The 15,962-nt window shown below is 35.9% G+C and overlaps 1 protein-coding gene across 2 annotated transcripts in view; it reads left to right on the top strand.

Moving 5' to 3' along the window:
* LOC115451756 (hemicentin-2) overlaps positions 1-15,962 on the top strand; it is a 165,480-nt gene that overhangs the window by 110,413 nt on the left and 39,105 nt on the right. For both annotated transcript variants that reach the window (XM_037446238.1, XM_037446232.1), the window contains exons 5-6: positions 11,805-12,013; positions 13,530-13,640. In XM_037446238.1, the coding sequence (XP_037302135.1) occupies positions 11,805-12,013; positions 13,530-13,640 (320 nt within the window). The remainder of the gene's footprint in view (positions 1-11,804; positions 12,014-13,529; positions 13,641-15,962) is intronic.

The following is a 15,962-nucleotide window of genomic DNA, read 5'->3' as shown; positions in this document are numbered from 1 at the left end:
GAATTTTAACTGTTTTGTCCGTTCGGATGTTTCGAAATGAGTTAAAAACCTTTGGTTCGCGTGTTGCGGAGTTTTTTTTTGCCAGTTGCTCTGAACAGTTTGAATGTAATTCCGTTTTTGTTTGTGATAGTATCGATTCCCCGGCAAAGTTAACACATTGTTATAAATTCAGTCTACAAATAATGACTTAATAAATTACGATACTTCGTAATTTGTTTTCCTTTTCAAAAACAATTTACTGTACAATAGGAATTAAACCAAATGGTGGCTTTTTTATAAGGTTGCTTTTTATAAAACGGATGTGTATAATTGAATGGTTAGGTATCTGAACAACTAATGACCTACTTCAGTTTAAAATCTTCATAAAATCGTTTACAAAAATAACCTTTTAACCTAAACCTTTAGTATAAAATTACAACATATCAATACATTTATTTATTAAGAAAATATATAATAAAATAATAATAATAGATCGAAGTATATTTATGCTTTTTAACACAAAGTGGCCGCCATAGTGGCCCACGTAAGTGTGTCGCGTTCCGGGATCTGCCTGTGTATATCCGGTTCGAACAGGCCGGCATAATTGTGTCGACTCCCAAAGGGTGTCATCTCTTGTCAGCCGACATTCTATTGGACCCCACTCCACTTACTATCAGCTACTTTGTGGCCGCTTTGCTGTGCACTTAAAAAAAATATCTATGTTTTAATCATACAGTGGGATAGTCGCGAAGTGTCCACAACCCGATTGCTACCGGCTTCCCTTTTAAGTTTATTAACGTGTTTCAGTTTTTGATTTTTGTTAAATTGGCCTATAGAACTAGAGCATTTTTTTTGCATGGGCTATTTAAAAATTATCCTTCGCCATTCAGGTGGGCTATGTTAGAAACTCGGCTATCACGAGGTACATTATTTTAATTATTATAAGTGTTAAACTACTGAAGTCGCTTCTATCACAAATTTCAATAGGCAGACAGTAATGTTCCAGTGCATGAAATAAAAATAAACATCTCAAATTTTATATTGCTTAGCAATTTGATGCAATCGAATATATTTGTACCATATTATTTGATTTTTTTATATAACACTTTTCAATTTAGTTGTTAAGGCTGGCTTACACAACCTTTCACTAAATATGACTAATGCTAAATATGTTTTATTCATAGTGCTGTCTTCGTCAACTCTCCACAAAAGACAAAGACAGCATAAAGTTTTAAATATGTTTAGGTCTAAACATGTTTAGTAAGTCGTTGTTGACATTTGTTAATAATAATATAATATTCTGTGTTCTTTTTTGTATTTTTAAAATTAATGTTAAATGTTAAACCGTTTTAATGAAATAAAATAAATATGTAGTGCAAGCCAACCTCAGTGTCCTATATTCCCTAATTCAGCAAATGTAACTACAAAACTACTACTACTGCCTCGGTGGCGTAGTTGTATTGCATGCCCGGTACAATAGCGCTCTGAGGTCCTGGGTTCGAATCCCGGGTCGGGCAAAGTGATATTTGGGTTTTTCTGCTCAGTATCAGCCCGGAGTCTGGAATTTGTGCCCGATATGGCGATAGGCTCGCCCCCTATCACATCATGGGACGGAACATACTTGGCGAAAAGTGGGTGCCCTGGTTGCGCCTCTGCATACCCCTTCGGGGATAAAATGCGTGATGTTATGTATGTATGTATGTATGTAACTACAAAATTATCATTACAAAGTCGCCTACCCGTCAAAATTCATTAGTAGCCGTCACTCAGCCCCTATATAACGAACTGTCACCAATAGTGGGTGACATACGTCTCTAAATCGTCGGATATATCGATATAAATTCCGCAATTACGATACGTGTGTAGGGCAAAGCGTTGTGCCGACACGGCTCGTTACGCTCGCATCGCTCACAGAAGCCCAGGGTATAGGCGAGAGCGTGTTTCATTTATATTTGTAAGTGCGGTTAAACTTTGGTGTTATTGGAAACTAGAGTGTCTTGTTCCGTCTGTATACTTACTACTAGTTTTTGCTCGCGGCTCTGTCCACGTGATCGTTTTTCTAGCATAAAAGGCCTATACAACTCAGAAGTAATGTAGCTTCCTATAAGTGAAGCTCGTGAAAATAGTTTTCCCGGATAAACAGTAGCATATAGCACTCAGCAGTAATGTAGCTTCCTGTAAGAGAAAAAAAAAACAAAATCGGTTTATTAGTTTCTGAGATAAGCAGGTTCAAACAAACTAAATATTCAGCTTATATATTGATATAGATATAAAATAGGCCAGTGACGACTGCCGAGAGATAAATCTATTTATGATCAGGTGCAGAGAAGTCATTTTACCATGCCTGTCTCGAATACCTGCATCCTCAAAACTAGGGGAGGTGTTATTGACAGTCATGGTTCGCTAAGCTTGTATTTATTCCAAGCCGACTCACACCCTAAAATCGTGATCAAAACCAGAATGCTTCTAATTGTCACAAAGGAGTTTGTGGTGCACGTATCAGACAAGCATCCCTACATATATAACACTCGGTATGTTTCTTAAATTGTAATGCTCAATCAAAATGCTCCTAGTTATAATATCGAGCAAACTGGTGTTTCCTTGGTGGGCGAAATAGCCAAAACTATGGGCTGCATTAATAGTTGCAAATCAGTTTCGCTCTAAAGCACGATATTAGCTGAGACGCTGTGAAGTTAAGTTCAGCATCTTAAGATAGATTTTATTTAATAAACCCATATTAACATCTCTCTGGTATCTCAAGTCCACAATATGTGACGCAGTTTGACAACGGAGTATTGAGTGTTTAATAGCGCTGACTCAGCTGAGAACAGACTCTTAAGTGACAACATAAGCTTGGTTCATTATATACTTCAATACATTAAATGTTTACTTGAAATTTACCGGCTGCCAGATTTCAAGACACTGTGAGCACATTCTGCGTAGATCGGACTGTCAACAATTAAAAAATAAAAAATAAAAATATAACTGTAAAATGTAGGTAGACTATGTATCTTTGACTTTTCGGATGACCAACACCTTGCCCGCCCCATAACGACGAAGGCTGCAGTTTTCGAAACATTGGTAGAACCGCGATAAAATCCGTAAAATAGTTTTATTTTACTGTCTAACATTCGCGTAAACATAACTTATCTATTGCCTATAGTATGTATCAAAGCAAGAGACCTATCAAGTAATTATTTATACTTATATTCAAGTGAAACTGTTCATCATAGAGCTATACAAAAGACAATATTTTGTACCCAAAATCCTTCCCGGATAAATGCACGCGACGGGTAAACTACTTTAAATTCTGCGCAGTTGGAGTTGAGTTTAAAACAAACAGACAGACTTTTCGGTTTATAAATGATATGTTACTTCCTAGTATATAGAGATGCTTTTTTACCCATTTTGACTCATAGTTAGTATGTATAGTTGGACTATATAAATCGATGATGCTAAAGAAGAAAAACGTGCAATTTTAGATAAAATAGGAAATTAGCCTCTATTTACAAAGCCAGTCTAAGCTATATATAGGTAAATTTATGTTTGAAATGTACTGTTTCGCAGAATTAAATTTTAATTTAACCCTTAATTTGATAATGTATGCCCCAACATACATCAACTTTAAAAAAATATTTTGTATTAGAAAATACATAAATAACGTAAAATTATATTTTTATCACCTTGCAACTTAAACAACTTTTAGTAGAAAATATAAAACAGGCATCTGGTATCACTAGTTTTGACATTAGTTGACGAAAATGGCGTACCGGCGGCCGTCAGCTGTTCTCTTCAAGGTATTTATATAATTTTATTGATTATTACCCAGTTTGGGAAAAGTTTCACGACTGAATCCTATGCTTGATATCATGTTTATATAATTTGTCTAATAAGTTTGCAGTTCTAACTTCTTACATTGGTGTTATTTTGGATATTAACATGATGTATGCTGTGACATACATTGCCAAGTTTGTAAAAAAATACCCCTATTTAATTTGTATGTCAGGGCATACATTGCCAATTTTAGGGTTTTGCTTTGCTTAGTTTGTATATTAGCATTTTTTTTCTTTGTCTGCAGCAAAAGCTTGAAACTCGTGGTGGTAGAATTTTAGCGCTTGTCCCTGCTCAAAATGCACCCTCTGATGATAGTGAACATTCTGATATTGAAGACGAAATACGTGTGCACACACCGCTTTTCATGTCCAGCTCCTCTGCACCATCAATTGATAGCTCTTTAGAAAGACTTAATCTTCTAGATGATGAAGACCCCACCAGCGAAAATGTTCGCCTTACACCAATTTTCCAAAATGTTTATTCAAGCCCATCTCTAGAACCGAATTGTAGTCAAGTACCAGTACTGAGTGATATTCCCTCATTTCCCGCAACGCCTGCAACCCCTGCTACTCCTGCAACTGCTACACTAATTGCACCTAATGCACCCCCTGGTTTGGTAACACCTAGCATGTCGACGAATGCCTCCTCCACATCACGTATTTCCAGAAAAACAAGATCACAACGTCCCACTGTTCATGTTGCTAAACGACCTAGACGAATGAAAAAGTTTACTCTTAGTTATAATTGGAAAAAAGCTGTGTTTCGACATGTGGCTTCTATAGAAGAAGAATCGGAACCTGTCGGAAGCGTCACAGTCCTAACTCCCCTGGAGTATTTCTACAAGTTTTTTTCCCCAGACATTTTGACAGATATTGTTGAACAAACAAATTCGTATGCAATATCTCAAACTGGACGTACTCTGGGTTTGACTGAAGACGAATTACGGGATTTTTTAGCGATTCATATCATTATGGGTGTTGTAAGCATGCCGTCTTATACTGATTATTGGAGTTTGCGATATAGATACAAACTTGTGGCTGATTTGATGCCACTAAAACGTTATCAACAAATACGTCGTTTTTTACATTTTGTTGACAACAACGTACAAGATTCTGACAGATACTATAAAGTTAGGCCGTTAGTGCAAAAAATAAGAGACAATTGTTTAGCTCAAGAAGATGAAAGGAGATTCAGCATCGATGAGATGATGATCCCATACAAAGGGACAAAAGCAGGGAAGCGGCGTCAATATATGAAGGACAAACCTAATAAGTGGGGTTTTAAAAATTACGTCCGCGCTGGAGTTTCAGGAATGATTTATGATTTCGTATTGTATGGAGGAGAGGACACATTCCGATTCCATTCATTTACAGAAAAGGAAGTATCAATCGGATTTGGAGCGCAAGTCGTGATTGCTTTGTGCAAAAGTATTAAATCCAAACCAGCCTTTATTTTTTGTGATAACTTTTTTAGTTGCCCGGAATTGTTCTACATTCTAATACAAGACTATGGGATCTTTGGACTAGGAACCATCAGGAATAATAGGTTGAGAGGTGCGGAAGCAATTTTGCCCTCAGAGAAACAAATGAAAAAGAAACATCGGGGTAGTCATGCTCAAGTCTCCTGCGACAAAAACTGCTTGGTCGCAGTACGGTGGAATGACAACAAAGCAGTGACCTTGATAAGTTCCTATGTCGGCGTTGAACTAGTAGCTACAATAAAAAGATACTGCAAGGACTCCAAAACGAAGGTTGACGTTCAATGTCCGCAAATTGTAAAGGAGTACAACAAGCATATGGGAGGGGTTGACTTGGCCGATATGCTTATCTCCTTATATAGAACACCTTTCAAGACAAGGAGATGGTATATCGGCATATTTGCCCAACTTCTTGACTTTATAAAAATAAATAATAAATATAATAGTTGTTTTTTTTTACATACGTAGTCAGTACCTACAGTAATTGGCAATGTATGCCCCTGCATACAACACATTTACGATTTGTATTCTTGAGTAGTTGGCGGTGTATGTTGTGGCATACATGATTTTCAGGAAAACTAAGCTTTTCAGATTTTTTTTCAAATTTTTCTATAGTCGTTTTATGTGTATAAATAACATTTCTGATGACAAAATTCAGGTTTTATAGCATTTTATACTTTGCCAAATTAAGGGTTAAATATATTATACTTAAAGCCAGCCTTTGTATTATCTATTGCATACAAAAAGTACAAGGTTGGTTCTACGTCGTAGCGGCTACAGTGTTCTACGGCTTATGCTACGGCAAACCTCGACACCTTAATGGCTATAACGGATCTAAACTATAGCTACAACGTAACTCGAACATATAAAAATAGCACAAACTTAATATTACAGAAACGTATTCAATTCGTGGAAAAGGGTAAATGAATAGGACTCGACGTTTGTTCCACTTCGCCGGGCGCTATGCGTTCGACTGCATTCAGCATTTAGCTTTGATCGCTCAACACAACACAATAATCTGTTCCGAGAAGACGCGCTTACTTGTGAATTATATAGAGCGAGTTATATGATTAATAATCCTTAGACGACAAAGTAGATAGCAGACGGTAGATACTAAACAGAGTGTTAGGTACCTGGATTTATTTCTACCAAACAACTGTATATTCCTTTATTCTACCATTTTTACGGTCATGGGAAATTTAACCCAATGGCCTTAATAAGAGTGATGTTCAGATAGAATGTATGGCGAGAGATATTTCTTGATAGTCAGAACATTTGTGTCGGTGTATTAAAGATCGGATATACACAGGCTGATCTCGGAATGCGACACACTGACGCGGGCCATTATAGTGGGTTTTAACACCTTGCGTATAGCGGTTGCTATCCATACAAAATATTCTACCACCAGCGTAGATTGTAGAATTCCATCCAAATTTATTCAGAGGCTACTTCTAACAAACATCTAAAAATATTCATGTATTTATAATACGAAGTGGAATAAAAATCTCATACTAAGATAGGTTTATAAGTATGACAGTTTCTCTTGGATACAAAGGATTTACCACTACCACAAAACAAATAACATTTACAAGAATTATTTCGACTAAACTACGTCACCACGAAGGGTCTCTAATTTTGAAATACAGGCTCAACCCAACAATATCCTTTCTGAGCTGATTTGAAGCTTTGACACAAGTTTGGTACCGAAAAATGAACAAGGCCAGTGTGCCCCGGGCGATGTTTGTTATTAAACAATGAAACTATTGTACAATATACGTACGACATTCGTAAAGCCGGACCCACAATGTCATCCTGCTTGATAATTTGTTATAGGTTGAACAAATTTCCTTGTATCTATCTTTATTTAGACAACAAAACATTATAATCAATCATAATTGGCAACGAGGATACGTGCTTATAAGCTATTATGCTAGATTATAATCTTAACTATATTTATAGGTACTATTAAAAATGCGTATATAAGTACAAAAGTATGTATAGGTAGTAGAGATTTTACATACACCACGAATATATTATACGTCTAATGGCGTATTAACTGCAAAAGAATTTCTACAACACAAGATTCAAAAGCAATTATTTGTGAATCTGTCGATAAGTTATTTTAGAAATGATTTCCTAGACCGAACGACCGAAGTTTCTGGTGAGATAGGTATAAAATATTATGTAGTAACTCTTGCCCGTAGAAGTACTTCATTTCTGATAAATCGGACCACGTTTAAACTGAACTCAAACTCCATTATCCCAGCATGATACTGTAAACCAAGCCTTACTCGAAGACTCAACCAAGACAAAAGCAACAAACTTTTTGCACAACAAAGCAATAATCAAAAGTTATTATTTAAGCAGCGGCCCGCAAACGTTTCCCATTTAATTCCCGATGCCTGAATCAACATTCCTTGAGTTAGTTTCTGGTTATTTCTTCAAACACACGCTCTACGTATAGTGAGATGCTGTTTGCTAGACGGTTCATTAATCTACAAGCATGTCTGGTATATTAAGTCTTGTAACAGTAATTGCTATGTAGCTCTGTTTAATAAACCTTTGCGTGGTACTGTGATGTTTATATTTATATAATAACGCGCTTTTGCTCGCGGTTTTGCTTGCTTGAAAAAGGTTTTCCAGGATAGAAGTCTTGCTCTATATTTTCTCCAGATAAAACTGGCCTAGGTCCTTCCCAGTGGTTTTTGAAGGCGGTTTAATTTTTTGTTTAAAGCTTTTAGTCATGGTAAAGCCATTTCGCATCGTCCCAAATGTTTTTCTCATATTATAGTTTTTATAAGCCGATTGTTGTTAAAGTCTTTCTAGTACTTTCTTAGGCCAACATAGTATCTATATTTTAATTAAATCTTTAATTCAAATGTATTTGGTTGAAATATTAAAAAACAAATAAAAGTTTTTTTGTTGTTAATTGCATTGATTTGATAGTGAGAATGACTTATTTGAGCTCTTATAAAATATTTTTTTTTTAAAATACTCGTATCAAGAGACATTAGTTCATGGTCTTCGTAGTATCTACTTTAATTACTGATTGCTAAATGGCAGAGTCGCTTCCTATTACACAAAACATAGCCTGCTCAGGTCAAATGTGAATGTTATATACTTCTGGCTACCTTCAAAAAGTGTAGTTTGTATCTAAATTATAATAAACCATGTCCGCGGCTTCGTCCGCGTGTATATCAGTTTGTCACAACGTTTTTCCCGCGTAAATCCCGACCCACGAGATTTTTTACATCCACGCGAGCTCTTCAACAGTAATCGTTGTATTTCAGTCAATTAACATAAAACCGTAATGTACTATTAACGTAAACCTTCCTCAAGAATTGCGCATCTTTTAGTAAAAACCGTACAAAAATCCGTTCAGTAGATTTTGAGAAAATCGATCACATACAGACAGCTTTTGGGGACCTTGTTTTATAATATATATCGATGGTTGATACACTAAGTCTCATACATATTTAAAATCAGCACTTTTTCTATGTTTTTTAATCTACTTAAAATTTTTCGAAAAAAAAAATATCACACACACACACACAACATCACGCATTTTATCCCCGAAGGGGTATGCAGACTAGGGCACCCACTTTTCGCCAAGTGTGTGGGTGAGCCTATCGCCATATCGGGCACAAATTCCAGACTCCGGGCTGATAGTGAGCAGAAAAACTCAAATATCACTTTGCCCGACCCGGGATTCGAACCCAAGACCTCAGAGCGCTGCCGTACCGAAAAAATGTCGATTATGCCAATTAGCCTTTCAACCGCCGATATAGATATAAGTTAGATTTTCGAAACAAAAATACAAGCTAAAACCTAGAGTCACTTGAGGCCAATTAGTATGCTCAATACATTCTGAACACCATGCTTCGTTAGGCAAAGACTAACGAACTTCCTTCCAACTCGTAAAAAACGATTATTGAATGTGAAAATAATTTCTACTTGATTGAACTACAATTAGGAATATCTTTGAGATATGAGCCAATATTTATGGAGCTAAAGTATTAGAATGTCGGATTGTATAAGATTTTGTAGGAAGCTTGTTTTTTTTTTTTTTTTTTTTTTATAACGCCACGGCGGTGATCCTACTGTACCTGATAGTAAGTGGAGTGGGGACCCATAGAATGTCGACTGACGAGAGTTGTTTACCTCTCGGCAGTCGACACAAATATGCCGGCTTGTTGGAACCAGATATACACAGGCTGATTCCGGAACGCGATACACTTACGTAGTCGAGGGTAAATCATCTCTCGTCAGACATTTTATTGGACCCCACTCAACTTACCATTTGGTACATAAACTTTGAAATCTAGTAAATACTAAGGAATATAAGTTTATTTGAACATCTTAAAAAATACGTAAGCGACACATATTACCAAGCCCACATCATTATAGGTTCCGATATAATGGGGCATATCTTGTTCATATCCAATTAGAAGGATTATGACTATCGTTGCAAACATTTAAAGCTCATTTTACACTGGCCGGTAATGAGCCGTAACAATGCGTTCAGCCCGGCTTTGTTCGGGGTGTTAGGTAATATTTGTTAATAGGGCCATTTGTAAGTGACGAGCGAATGGAATGAATGAATGATATTGAGTTAGAATTTTGAAAAACGAATGTTAGCAGTATTGAGAAGCAGTTACACAAAAAATATTTATCCATATTTGTAACTCGCTTTTTATTTCCAATAAACCAACTCATGAATATTTCTATACAAGAATATTTTAACCTAAATATAAACAAAAAAAAACAAATAAGTATATAAAAAGCAATTGCTTAGCTGGTAACACAATATAAATCTGAGAAAACAAATAAAATAATGAATTAATCTAGTAAATTAAAACGAAACATTGGAATAACCTAGAATAACAACTCAGTTGACAGATTGAATGGATTAATAGAAAAAAGATTGCGCGAATAAAATAACAAAAGAACGATCGTGCCGGCTACAGAATGAATGGATTGATAAAGGATTAGTGGTACAAAAAAGGATAATAGAGAAGCGGACTAATGAAAGAACGAACGAGTGAATGGATGATTTTCACTTCTAGGAAGAATAATGATGACAAATATTTTTACGATCCAATTTGTTGTAATGTACACATTACACAGTACTGCGTGAATTCAAAATGATTATGTACTAAGTTGAAAACTATCATCAAAAATAATAGAATACTTTATCATTTAAATATTGTGTGATATAAAAAATATGACTATAATTATTAAAATTTATATATATTTTAACCAACTTGAAAAAATGGAGGGGGTTCTGAATTCGACGTGTTTTTTTATGTTTATTACCTCAAAACACAATTATTTTATTTACCGATTTGGATTTTTTTTATTGAAATAAATTATTTCCCGATCGGTCACATAGAATTTATTTTAAAATCAGTTCTAATAGCATATTAACACGATTAATTTTTGAATTCATTATAATTTCTGGCCGCATAAAATATACAAGGTGATAAAAAAGACGTGTTATAATAAATCTATATATCAATACTATTACATAAAGCTGAAGAATTAGTTTGCTTGAACGCGCTAATCTCAGGAACTACTAATTCAAATCTTTAAGTGTTGGATAGCCTATTTATCGAGGAAGGCTATAGGTTATATAACATCACGCTATGACTAATAGGTGCGGAGTATTAATGAAAAAATGTTGCACAAGCGGGAATTTTTCTTTCCTTTGAGAGCTACGCAACATCCATGTATGACGGAATTGATCTTAAATATCTATAATATATATTTTAAAACAAAGTCCCCGCCACATGTGTCTGCCTGTTTAACCCCGACAAACACATAAACTATTAGTATAAAAGTAAAGATATTACAATTACCCTTTGATAACAAAAAAGATGCTTATTGAAAATGTCTCTCTGTGTCGGTTAAAATAAACTTTTAACGCAAACTGCAATAACCGATACGATAACTTAACAATGAATCGAAATATCGAACTTGGACGTATCGGCTAAAGCGACGAAGTTCATATTGAGATACTGTTTCAGTAGTTTGCGAGATCACACGGAAGTCGAAGTAAAGTTTGGCTTTTACTATTTAGCTATGTCGAGATACATTGAATATAAATGTGATTCTTTTGTTTTTTTATTCCTATGCGGATAATGGTTGGTTATTACTTAGAGACCTGTTTAACAAGTTTTATCTAAATATTTGACAGTTATTGTATCAAACAGGAAATGTAGATAATACTAATTTTATTACCATTGTGTATGACTTTTGTATTTGGTCGGCTTATAGTTTTGTGTCACCAGTGGCATTTACTTAGAAGTTGTGAAATAGGCTCTTATGGTATAATTTAAACATGATAACGACCCAAGATGATCTTCTTCGATGGTTCCAAGAATGATGGATGATTAGACGTGTACCAGTTAACCAAAACAACACGTTTAAAAACGAATCATCAATGATTATGTAAATAAAATATTTGGATAATTCATGTTACAAAACACAAATTAAAAAATAACTTTGTCAACAGTTTCGACGTGCGCGGGCGCAGTTTCAACAAGGCGCTCCATTGGTCAGATCCGCTCGCGTTCGGCAGACGAGCGTACTTCGTCACCATGTCGCGACCCTCGTCACTCACCGTGGACGGAGTCCAGCTGGATGACGAGGGAGTGTACAGGTGCAGAGTTGACTTCAAGAACTCTCCCACGAGGAATTTCCAGATACGACTTAATGTTATTGGTGAGTTCGTAAATTATTTGTATTACATGTGTATTGGGTCGGATAGTGTGTTTGGGTTCTTAGGCTCAGTATTAGTCTAAGGCTGGTAATGTGTTCGTTACAAAGTTAGCGATCAAGCCCCGAGGCAATTCTTGTGCGCTCTGTCTTCACACCGAATGTACGCTCATGCTTAGGGAATATTTGTCGCAGCACCAGTTATACAGTATAGTGTGTATACCTCTTGGATCACATAGAGGCCTCGCGAAGATTTACCCTCCTTTTTCTCTCCGCTCATTCTAGCAAATTCCCCTCCTTCTCCCACTCCTTGTTCTCCATTCTCTTCCGCCCCTCCAGTCGCTACGCCGAGGGATTTCAGGATCTCAGTATGTCGTTCGCAGGTTTCCCCCGGTGCTAACTGCAGGAACCCCTAAAGACAAAAAAAAGACATTGTTAGCGATAGCTGGTACTAATGTGTCCTATCATTAAATAAAGAAAACAGTGTGATCCTTTATCATTACTAATATTATAAAGTTGAAGTGTTTGTTTATTTATTTGAGCACGCTAATATCAGAAATTAGTAAATCGATTTTGATTTTATTTCAATAATAGGAAGCTACATTATTTCTGAGCGCTATAGGTTACTTTTATCTTAGGAAAATATTCATCACGTATAAATGTCTTCACCCGGGCGGGCAAGCAAAAGCTAGTGTACTATAAAGATATTCAATATTTATCGCCGATCTTACGATAAGTAGTCAGTAGTCACAAGCAACTTGATATAATTTTAAGAAATTATAAATGTGTAACAACTAGCAAAGGTTGTAAAGAAAAATTGACAAATTTTAGCTAAAGATTTTGCGAAAATTGTGCGCTGCGGGAATCTGGGATCTAATATTGTCTCAAGGCCACGGATTTAGTAAACTAAAAATGTATCAATAAATCACCTAAGTTACAAGTTTGTACTATGAATTCGTAAAAAACAATCTTTTAAGGGAATTAAAAAAATTGGTGTTATTTTTTTTCGTTCTATCTTCATTTACGCATTTATCTTCTATATCTCTAGACTACGGTAGATCGACTTGTAGAGAAGGCTTTGAGATTAAATCCTGCTATATCAGGTACAAAGTGTAAATATATAACAATTACATGCTTTAGAATGATTTTTTACATTATGTTACTTCTTAGGTATGGAGGTTTTCCCCCTATGTTTTTATTCACCGTTAAAGCAAGCGATAATTCACAATAAAACACATACTTAACTTTTAAAAAAGTCAGAGATGTGTGCCCTTGGGTTTTGAACCTGCGGACATTCGTCTCGGCAGTCCATTCCACACCACACTAGGCTATTGCTGCTCCATATATTTATTTACGTTATAAAAATAATCCAAACTGAAATTATACCCGTTGCAATATATTTCACAAAATTCAAACACAAGTAAATACATGTTAGAGAGTTGAGGCATTTAGCAGTCATTTCTAAGAATTTCTATAACGACAACCAAAGTCCAAAGATATCAATAGATTCTCCTGTTAACAGTACCACCACACCAACTCCTGCTGTATGATGAAGCCGGCCGTGACGTGGCGGGAGTGGTCGGCCCTCTGGAAGAAGGAGGGAACTTCACGCTGCTCTGTGAACTTAGAGGAGGTAAGGCCTAATAATCTTCTATTTTTTTCTTCTGTGTTTTATTAGCGAATGAGTTATAAGTCGATGTAGAGCTGTGTTTATGTGTGTATAGCTTGTGCTCGCGGTTTGCGTGAAGGAGTTTTCCTGGATAAAAGTCCCGCTATTTATCCCGGGATAGAAAGCCTATAACCTTCCCCAAGTCTTACACTATCTCCATACCAAATTTCATAAAAATACGTTAAGTAGATTTTGGGAAAATCGAAAACATACAGACAGATCGTAGATATACGGTTGTTGTTGTAATTTAATATATGAACATCTGTGAAACTAACGCCATCTATTGTAATAGTTTGTATAGCTTGGTACATGGTTTGTATAAAAAAAAAATGTAAAGAAGTTAAGTTAGCTATAGTTTTGCAACTGTATTTTAACGGTTCTGAGGTCTCAGGTTTGATCCCGGGACGGGATAAGTTAAATTAGCTTTTTTCTACTCAGTGTCATCCCGGAGTCTGGAATTGTGTCCATATAGCGATAGGCTCACTCTCAATCTCATTATTGGACGGAATACACACGGCAGAAAGTGCACTTGTTGCGTCTCTGCCTACCCTTTCATGGGAAGGAGGCGTAAGTGATTAACTATAATATATTTACAGAAGGAAAACAAAATAATAAAGACTTTAGTGTTGACAAAGTGGCTACTAACTTTAAACATCCACAAACTAAAAGAACCAAAGAATCGTTCTTCAAGATTATAGTTTCCTCAAGACCCAACACGAAACCCTAATGGCCAAACAATTCATCACAATGCAATCGGTAAACGAAAACAAATATGTCAGCGGAACAAACTGTATCGAAGTGGGAACGTTTTTCCACATTATTCATTCAGACAAGCGCACAAAGAGGTTTGCGGGGGAAAGGTGAGGGAGGGAGTATCGGAAGCGGTTGCTATTAGTGTTATAAATGACCAAAGCTGTTAGAACCTTAAAGGTAACATTTCTCATATGTTAGGGAGGCCATGTTGGCGTAGGAGACAGGATAAGTGGGGAATTGGTGAACAGATTTTTTGGTAAAGGGCAGCGTCACCATAAGAGTGAATTGACACGGAACATGTGGGCGTAGGAGACAGGATAAAATGGGAATTGGTGAACAGATTTTTTGGTAAAAGGCAGCGTCCCGGAAAGAGTGAATTGACAAAGATTTTTTGTACCTATTTTTATATTAAATAATAGTTATACTGACCTGAACGTAATTATAGATAAAATCTGTTTATGGTCAACCTTTTGCATGAATGTGACATCTGATGATGCAAGTGAGTATCGGAGACGGGATAAGTTGGGAATTGGTGAACAGATTTTTTCGGAAAAGGGCAGCGTCACGATAAGCGTGAATTGATACGGATTTTTAGCTTTTATTTTTTAAAATAGTTACACTGACGCGAAAGAAACCGCAGATAACATCTATGTGTAGTGAAAATAGTAACTGAATGCGACATTTGATGATTCAAACATTATTTGACTTCAATGAATTGGTTATTTATTTACTTTGTGTCCAAAATTATGAGTTCTAATAATTTACAGCTTGTTTCCGCCAATTAGTGTCATGTGTGATATAATAAGCTGACAACACGAGCATCAATAAGAAATAAATTCCTCATAATCTTGGTTTTGCATTTTTTATGAAAGGAAATATCCGTGATAGTTCCGTCGTGTGGTAAACGTCTGCGAAAGCAAGTGTTCTTGCGTTCACAAGACGCATGTTTACATTACGCTGCTCTGAAACGGATGTTGAGATATTGAGCACTTGGCGCTGTTCGTACACGTTTGATGAAGGTTATTGTATTGATAAAACTATTTTTATATATATTTTATTTATATTTAATGTAATAAATCGCTATCAAATCGGAGAATAGTTTTATGTCAATGTGTTACTTTCGCGTAAATACAAAATATAGTTATTGTGAATCAGGTTTTGCAGAACAGATTTTGGACTTAGTTTTTTATACGGCCACAGCGAAGTGGAACTGGAAATGATAAACGGAGTGGTGTCTAGATTGTGTCGACTGATGAAAAAGTATTCCTCGCCAGTCGACGTAATTACGCCGGCCTGATTGAACCGGATATACAAGCTGATCCCGGAACGCGACACACTTACATGGTACATAACACTAAGTAATAAATAAGCAAAAGAACCTCTGAAACGGTTTACACGACTTACTTAAGCTTTATCTAAATTTCAAGATTAAAATAAAGAAAACATTGGATTAAACCTTACATCTTACTTTCACAATCTCTTTGTTTAATAAGAATTGTAAATATATCAGATCCATCAACAATGGCTGTAATG

Source organism: Manduca sexta, chromosome 6, assembly GCF_014839805.1.
Source record: "Manduca sexta isolate Smith_Timp_Sample1 chromosome 6, JHU_Msex_v1.0, whole genome shotgun sequence".
In the NCBI taxonomy this organism is placed as follows: Eukaryota; Metazoa; Arthropoda; class Insecta; order Lepidoptera; family Sphingidae; genus Manduca; species Manduca sexta.
Note: the sequence above shows the minus strand (reverse complement) of the source record. Positions and strands in the feature narration are given on the sequence as shown.